Raw genomic sequence first — 8,513 nt, 5'->3', positions numbered from 1 at the left:
TTATTTTTTTTGTATATTTATATATTTAGGTGAAGGATGTGCAATATTTTTTCTCCATATACCATGTAAATCTTTCAGTATGTTAACATAATATAATTAAAAAAAAATTATATAAAGGCATTAAAATGATCATACTGATCTAGTTTCATATCTGCTTATAGTTTTGGTTCTCCATGAGAAGCGGTCTAAGCACTATACACTATTTAGAGGGACATATCCTTTCCAATATTCAGATTAGTGGTCATCCAATATGTTATCTTCAATAGTTCATCCTTATAGTTGTGATGAAACGAAAGTAGCAACAGATTTTTTATTTTTATTTTTTGTATTGTACCGAATATATGAGTGAAACAGATTAATGAAAAAGAAAAAAAAGTAGGGCAATGATTTGTTTCTATACATTGGTTGTTGATTGGATGGATCATGGAGGCAGATCTGAATGCAAGCTTAAATACGATATGACAGGCTTGTTTTAAGAATGGACTAAATGATTAGAGAAGTAGTCTGTCATACATCAGCAGAGAAAAGTGTCATTTCACCAGAAGTTATGAAATTTTGATTTTAAGGGGTCATATGATGTGATTAAAATTTTTCCTTTCTCTTTGGAGTGTTACAAGCTCTTGGTGCATTTAAGGTGATCATAACACGTAAATACAAACACAGTTGCTTACACAATAAAAATTTAGAATCCAATATAAGCTGGTCTCCAGTCTTGCTTAGGTACGCCAGTTTGTGTGCTGAGTGAATGAACGCAGTGTGCTTCACCTGGACTATCGTACTCTTTCAAAGGTGGTGATGACTGGACCCCGTGTTGTTACTTTGGAAGTGATGGAACCAGTGGATTAATTCAGTATCACCGAGGACGAAGCAGAGTCCAGCCTGGGGTCGTCACATGTGGTTGCCACAAGCCCGCCGGATGCTCCTTCGTCGAATCCGCCGGCCGCGCCGTTCTCAAGCCCGCCCGCCTCTGCTCACTCAAGATAATAATAATGTGTGACACGGTTTCGTTGTGAAAGCGAAACTACTTTGTTTGGCCTTCCAAAAGAGGACACGACTATAAATCAGTGGTTAAGTTGTATTTACAACACTGTTCCAGAACAGTTTAACCCAAATATTCAGATGTGTCCAGCGCATTTTATGGAGGACTGTTTCCTGATCCTAGTAGAGTAGACTACAATGCCGGCTGTTCTGACTCACAGTCTGTAAGTACGTTTTTTTTCAGACCGATGAGCTTTGTAAAAATCGATGTGTTTCAGAAAGGCGGGGCATAGAGGAGAAACAATAGTGTACAGTATGTGGAAAATAATGTGTTTTTTGAACCTTAAACCGCATAAACATTTCATTACACCAAATACACAAAATAATGTTCTTTTTAGCAACATCATATGACCCCTTTAAATTACGAGGTCAAAAAATGTTAATAAATAAATAAAATATATCCTTATTGTTAACATAAACATTCACAATAAGATCAATAACATGCATTTAGAAAATAGGGTGATTCCTCGTGAATCAACGACTTAAACCTACTTGGTTAGACTTGTGTGGCGGTGATGAATGGTCTCCAGACATCTGGTGTGGCCCCTTTTGAACTTTACACAAATATATGTCATTTCCGTTTGCAACCGTCCGCCATTTTGAACAGGCTGGGCTGGTATGTGGAACGGAACAGACGAAAGAGAAAAAAAGTCTGTTCTCTGCCCCGTGTTTGTACTGAATTGACACAACAGTCTATCCAAATCGTGTATTAAAGAACAAGCTCATGGAGTGGACATAAACTGCCCTGTAGCCTGTATTAATCCAGTTGAAGACACATGGTGCGGATTCTCAGGATGAGTTGCCGAAATCCACCGGCGGCGGCAGCGGCGCGAAGGACTGCAGCATCTGCCCGGACCGAATAAACCACAATCTGTCTCTGTCCTCTCACCGTAACTATTAATTTGGCCTGAAAGCAAATCGCTTGAAGGGAATTCCATGAGAGACCGTGAAGAAAAGCAGGTAATGTGTCTTTAAAAACGTCTGCTTTCTTTCTCTGGCATCGGTGCTTTTGTGTGGAGTTCAGTCAGTGTGCACATCAAACATCCCATGTGGCTAAGCTAACGCGCTAACTGCATATATGTAAACGAAGTAACAATTGTCTTGTTATCGCTAAACTAGGTTTGTTTTTAAATGAAATTATACATTTTAAGCACTTCCCACCCATTGGAAAGTTGGTACGTGCTGGTCAGGGCAACGCCAGCGTAACCTGTTAAAATAAATGGGTTATTATTTCGCTGAGCCCATCAAAAAGGCCTGCTGTGGCCTTTATTGTCTAGTGGAGTGGCATTCATATGAGCAGCTGCCCCAGTTGCAGGGTTGCATGCATGCGTTTTGTTTCAGGAGTCAGAGTTATATAAGAGAGGTTTGTTTACATTTTGCAAAATCTATCATCACACCATTGACCCTAGAGGGTTGCATGTGTAGTGTGCTTCATTTACCATAACTGATTGTCTGTCATTGGCTTACTGTATGTCCAAGGATGATGATGTTAAGTCCTCTGATAAGTTGGCAGCACTACTTTTATAATAACTGTACATTTACATTTAAATGTATTTGTTGATTACGATACAATATTTGGAGTGCACAATGACAAGTTTAAGATGGATTTGTACCCAAGCTAGAACAGAAGTGAAATGCAGAAAAGATAAGTGAACTTTTTAAAATGGTTGTTAAGTGCTTGTGGAAGAAGTGTCTTCAACTGCTTCTGATGTGATGTATCAGCAGAATTTTATTTTTCATTTGGGTAATAATGCATGCACATTTACATACTGATTGTTTTGTCGGTTTCATTTGTTTTTTTAACATATCTTTATTTATTATTATTATTAATTAAAAAGTTTAACCTGGTTGATTTGTTTAATGGGATAGTGGTCAGTCCACCTCAAAAAGAAAATCATGTCTGTCATCATTTACTCACCTTCATGTTTTTCCAAACCCATAAGACTTTTATATAAACAAAATAATATTTTTAATGGAACTAAGAGATTTCTGTCCCTCCACTGAAAGTCAGTTCACCTGAAACTTTTAAAAATGCACATACACCGAGCACATGAAATATGGTAAACAGAAGCTCAACTGTACTCGATGGACACATGAGAACAAACCTCACTGCTTCTTGTGAATGCTCAAACATGCTAATGTGTCAAGAACAAACCTCATTGGTTTTCATGTTTGAATCAAGTTCCATTTACCATATTTGATGTGCTCTATGTGTGTGCATCGATCATAAGCCTAAATTAAATCAGTTAAATCATATAAAGCGATTATGTCTATTCAGAAGACTTGGATAAACAGTTTGATTGATTTGGATTACTTTTACAAACTCTTAATGAACTTTTTGAAGCATCAAAGTTTTGGTATAATGTACTTAAAATAAAGAGACGGAAATCTCAGATTTCATTAAAAATATCTTTATTCATGATTCAAAGATGAACGAAAATCTTATGGGTTTGGAGCGACATGAAGGTGAGTAATTGATGATATAATTTCTTTTTTTGCTGAACTATCCCTTTAAAATTGTTTAATGTGATGTACACTCTCATGAGGCTAATGAATGCTGGGGGCCAATATGTTGAGATCTCATGACCAGCAAATTACTGCTCATTTTTATCCCTGTAAGCCCTCTGTTTTGAACACTTACACTTGTGGAATAAGTTAATCATGGCTGACTGCAAATTAGGCCTGTCACGATAACTTTTTGTTGTGCGATATATTGCCCCAGAAATAATTGCGATAAGTGATATTATTGCCATTTTAAAGACCATTTTATGCCACTGAATATATAATCATAATGTAACAACAAGCTACACAATATCGCGTTCATAATCGCAGGCGATTCGATCTGCGATAATGAACGCGATATTGCCTAATTGTCGGTGAACTACGGCTCTGTGTAGTAAATGCCGCTCCATCTGAAAGCAGGTGATGGAGATTTACTACTAATCACGGAACCGGCTTTACTTACGAGATGCGCATGACAATAATTGCACAGCCCTAATAAGAAGTCTAAATTTGTATGAATAGCATAAATAGTAATTGTTTTTTTGAAACTCTTAACTACTGAAAGCTTAACTAAAATCCTTTTTTTTTTTTTTTTTAAGAAGAGATGTTTCAGCTTCCAGTGAATAACCTCACTCGGCTGAGGAAGGCCAGGAAAAAAGTCAAGAGACTGCTAAGTGACATTGGCCTTGACTACTGCAAGGAGCATGTGGAGGTAATTATTCTTGAATTGTCACTGTGTTTCCCAGTCATATTGAACATCAAATGCAACATCATAACACACAACTTGTGTATTAATGCATAAAACTTAAAACTTTGCTTTGTTAATGTTATTTTCTGTCCATTTTCCTGTAGGACTACAAAGATTTTAGCCCCAGTGATTCTAACATGAAACAATTTTACCTTGACATTTGTATGTGGGATCCATCTTGGACAAAGTCACAGGTATGTCACCCATAGCCACTGCAACAAAAGTCCTCAAATCAAAATATTTTGCATTGCATAAACATTTTGTAATTTGCTTTGTTTTCAAATGTTGCAGGACTACAGAACAAAGCAGTTTTGCTGCTCAGATTGCCCGTTCACCTCCAAGTATTTCTCTGCCTACAAAAACCACTTCCGCAATGTTCACAGAGAAGACTTCGAGAGCAGGATCCTTCTTAATTGCTCCTATTGCACATACAGTGGGAATAAGAGGACACTGGAAACCCATGTCAGGCTCTTCCATATGCCTCACAATATGGTGCGTCAGGGTTTCGCCAGCCCTCACGGAGCTCCAATTGGAGTTAGGGACGGTATGCGGGTAGACAAGCCCTTGTTGGGTGATCGAAAGGAGCTCCCGGTGTACTACTGCAAGAAGTGCACCTATCGAGATAGACTGTACAACGTGGTGCGCAGGCATATCTACAGGGAACACTTCCAGCATGTGACTACACCTTACCTGGGAAAAAACTCAGAGAAGCAAGAAAACAGTGTAGAGGCCCCTGGCAGCAGTCAGGGGATTCACTGTAAGAGCTGCCACTTTACACCTCGTTCTTATGAAGCACTGGTGCAGCACGTCATTGAGTTCCACGAGCGCATTGGCCATCAAGTCACAGCTATGATTGGGCACACCAATGTCATAGTGCCGAGGCCCCAGGCGAACTTAATCCAAAGGGGCGTTGCAATTGCTCCTGGTGTGCGTCCTCAAACACCTCAAATGAATCGCTTCAATGTGCCCAAAATGGTGGGGTTACCTGTCGGCAACCATTTCAAGCAAACCCTTGCAGGCAACTCCATGCTTGGTCACCCAGTACGCGTTACACTACCTGATAAAGCTTTTGTGTCTGGTGCGGTCTCCCAGTCACACACAGGAAAACACCTGGGCAGCTTTGGAGTACATGGTGCTACACATCTTAATGCCGAGTCGGCTTCTTTCTCCCCCTCGTTGAAGAGTCTACCTCTCTCTTCATCCGTGCATGCTGCTACTGCCACGTTGACGTCACTGCAGGCCAAGAAAGCTTCAGCCAATGCTCTGAACACCTCACAAACACAAAAGTGGAAGATTTGCACCATCTGCAATGAACTTTTCCCTGAAAGCACATATAGTGCTCACTTTGAAAAGGAACATCAGGCGGAGAAGGTGAGGGCGATGGCTAAATACATCATGAAGATTCACAACTTTACTAGCAAGTGTCTGTACTGTAACCGTTACCTACCCAGCGACTCTTTGTTGAACCATATGCTAGTGCATGGGCTATCGTGCCCACAATGTCATTCCACGTTTCACGAAGTTGAGAAAATTGTAGCACACAAGCGGCTGGCACATCCCAACGAGCCAGGGGATCCGCCAACTGATTCTCCTCTTACATTCGATCTCACACTTCAACAAGGAAGCCCCAAAAATGTTCAGCTTATTATAACCACCTACAACATGAAGGAGACCCCTGAAGCCTCTTCAGCTGTCAATCAACCGCCACAAAACAGCGCCATGGCTAAGCCTGCAAAGATGGCTGCAAAGCAGCCAGATACTCAAAGTGATTCTGTGGTTCGAAACATGTCCCAGTCTTCGGTGTCGCAAAAGAAAGAAGTTGGGAAGACACTCTGCCCACTATGCTTCACTATTCTCAAAGGTCCCATCTCGGACGCCCTAGCCCATCATTTACGGGATCGTCATCAAGTACTCCAAACGTTGCACCCTGTAGAGAAAAAACTAACCTACAAGTGCATCCACTGCCTGGGAGTGTACACTAGCAACATGACTGCTTCCACTATCACGCTCCATTTGGTGCACTGCCGAGGTGTTTGTCAGACCCCTAAAGGCACCAAGCCCATCACGCCTGGACTGCGCTCACCTGGAGCTGGGTCTCTCAAACGTGAGTTAGTCACCCCAGATGCATCTGACCCCAAGAGAAGGAAGATGGTAGACCAGTCTAGGTATTACCCTACAGTCTTTGTTGAGAAGCCAGAGGAGCCGGTCGTGTTGGCATTGGATCCGAAAGGTCATGGTGACGAGTCCTATGAAGCACGGAAAGCTTTCCTTACAGCGTATTTCAATCGGCATCCCTACCCTTCCCAACGGGAGATCGAGAAACTTGCTGCAAGCCTCTGGTTGTGGAAGTCCGATGTCTCGAGCCATTTTGCCAACCATCAGCGCTCGTGTGACCGAGACTTAGACTCCCGCAAACCTGTTGTGTTACTAGGCTTTAACATGCGGGCAGTAAGCCAGCTCAAGCATGACATGAGCTTTGATGCCAGCTGGCTGTTTGAAGTCAACGACGACGAAAAAAGTGGATTCTCAAGGACCTCAAGATTTAGGCTGAAGTCTCCTGTTGGTTTCTCTACAGACTTCAAGGGGAAAAAGCAGCCATTAAACACTGGACAAAGTAGTCAAAGCAACTGTGCCTTCAAGCCATGCCCTGGATCATCCTCAGAACCCATTGCCATTGACTCTGACAGTGATTCAGAGCCAGAAGTGATGCCTAATGAAAATCTTAATCAACAAACTGCAGCATTAAGGCCTTCAGTAGTTCAGTCCCACACAAAAGGGACATTGCTGCGAGAGAGCTTCCCTTGCGAAAGAGATGTCAGGGGGAGCAGAAGTTCTCCCAGAGTTGGGCCAAAAAGTCTAGATGGTGCCGTTTCTAGTTCCAGTCCTGACGAGGCGACCTGGTCAGGCAGCATGTCTTCTAAAGAGAGCCACTACAGACCAGCAGGACGATTCGAAGTGAAGGGGAAGAAAGTCGGGTTGCTTGGTAGATGATGGCTTATGGTGACAGTCCCTTTTCTCTTCTATCTATTCATGCTCAGATTTGTAGGTCAGAGCTTTTACCTCACATTTGGCTGACATTGAACATTATGATATGAACTGAGTAAAACATGTAAAGTTGGAGGAGTTACACCGTTTTACTGAACGTACTGTTTACTCTCAAACAATTCTGCTGTCAAAAAAGCAGAAAAACTAATATACTGTATACTGTTTTTTTTTTTTTTTCCAACCGATCCATAGTCCTTGGTGAGTTTTTTTCTTCTTTTTTTGTATACTGTTCTCTGTATTTAATCATACAGTTGTTGGATTTGTAACAAAATTGATAGGTCTATTGTTTTTTTTTCCCTGATTAAATAAAAAATGGTAATTTACTATCAAGTGCTTGGATGTTTGTTTGTTTTTTTTGTAAAGAATGCTGAATTAAATTATTATTCTTTTATATTATAAATAAAATTATAACACACAGACCACTATTGCAGTGCAATGTGAAGCAGGTGCTGGAATATTAACTTGAGCTTCAGAGCAATTGGTTGTGTTCAATTAGTATTAGATGATACTAATACAAACAGAAAATTAAACATCATCTCTTATACCTTATATTTATAGTCTTTTTTTTGTTGTTGCTTTATTTAATATAATATATATATATATATATATGAAAATCTATATATATGTAAGTCTTTTTGAGTAGAACTTAGTTGTAACTTGACCTCTATCTTGACTATTGTACTGACACCACACTGCCCTTAGAGGTCACTGTCTATAAAATGAATGTCATTCATTAATACAGATTATAATTTGCACAACATGTTTACGGCAGCTGCATCTTGCCAAGTCAACTAAAAACTTTTATCTACAACAGTCCTAAAACCTGTTGATGGTCATGTTAGCTTGACTAATGCCTTCTAGTTAATTAAAAATGTAGTCTTCCCAGTTCCCATAGACACTTAGTTACATGATTAGTATGCTATTATACAGCTTTGAGAAGTATTATGCAGAATTTACATGGTGCTATTGCATTCATGGAGGGCATGGTTGCTCAAGATCTTTAAATTAATGGATGTCCATGTGGTGCCATTTGTGCTCTTAAAATGTCGAAAGTGTACTGATTTAGTCTAATTTTGATAAAACATTTGGTAGTGGACATTTAACATAGGGGGTTTGTATTGGCAAGTATTGTAGTGAACAAGGAGAGGCTTGAGGCACGTGGACTGTAACGGATGTCGTT

At 40.3% G+C, this 8,513-nt stretch overlaps 1 protein-coding gene and 1 pseudogene across 2 annotated transcripts; both read left to right on the top strand.

Annotated features, from left to right (window-relative positions):
- The window catches only part of LOC107685736 (DEP domain-containing mTOR-interacting protein-like), a 5,060-nt pseudogene extending 4,214 nt beyond the window's left edge, over positions 1-846 (top strand).
- A 795-nt stretch (positions 847-1,641) lies between these two features.
- On the top strand, positions 1,642-7,463 carry LOC107685678 (activity-dependent neuroprotector homeobox protein-like). 2 transcript variants are annotated; one of them, XM_016482363.1, is made up of 4 exons: positions 1,642-1,998; positions 4,143-4,252; positions 4,393-4,482; positions 4,580-7,463. In XM_016482363.1, the coding sequence occupies exons 2-4, from the start codon at positions 4,145-4,147 to the stop codon at positions 7,277-7,279; spliced, it is 2,898 nt and encodes a 965-aa protein (XP_016337849.1). In that variant the 5' UTR covers positions 1,642-1,998; positions 4,143-4,144; the 3' UTR covers positions 7,280-7,463. The 2 variants fall into 2 exon arrangements, with proteins under 2 accessions (XP_016337849.1, XP_016337848.1); XM_016482362.1 differs by having other exon boundaries at positions 4,140-4,252.
- The last annotated feature ends 1,050 nt before the right edge of the window (positions 7,464-8,513 follow it).

Source organism: Sinocyclocheilus anshuiensis, unplaced genomic scaffold (assembly GCF_001515605.1).
Source record: "Sinocyclocheilus anshuiensis isolate Anshui unplaced genomic scaffold, SAMN03320099.WGS_v1.1 scaffold257, whole genome shotgun sequence".
Lineage (NCBI taxonomy): Eukaryota > Metazoa > Chordata > Actinopteri > Cypriniformes > Cyprinidae > Sinocyclocheilus > Sinocyclocheilus anshuiensis.
The sequence above is the reverse complement of the archived record's forward strand: the minus strand, read 5'-3'. Positions and strand labels throughout refer to the sequence as shown.

Bases quoted from the DNA above. Each gene is read 5' to 3' on its own strand.
- LOC107685678 (XM_016482363.1), top strand. From the start codon at position 4,145: ATGTTTCAGCTTCCAGTGAATAACCTCACTCGGCTGAGGAAGGCCAGG. The intron at 4,253-4,392 runs GTAATTATTCTT...ATTTTCCTGTAG, and splicing joins ACTGCAAGGAGCATGTGGAG to GACTACAAAGATTTTAGCCC. The intron at 4,483-4,579 runs GTATGTCACCCA...CAAATGTTGCAG, and splicing joins CATCTTGGACAAAGTCACAG to GACTACAGAACAAAGCAGTT.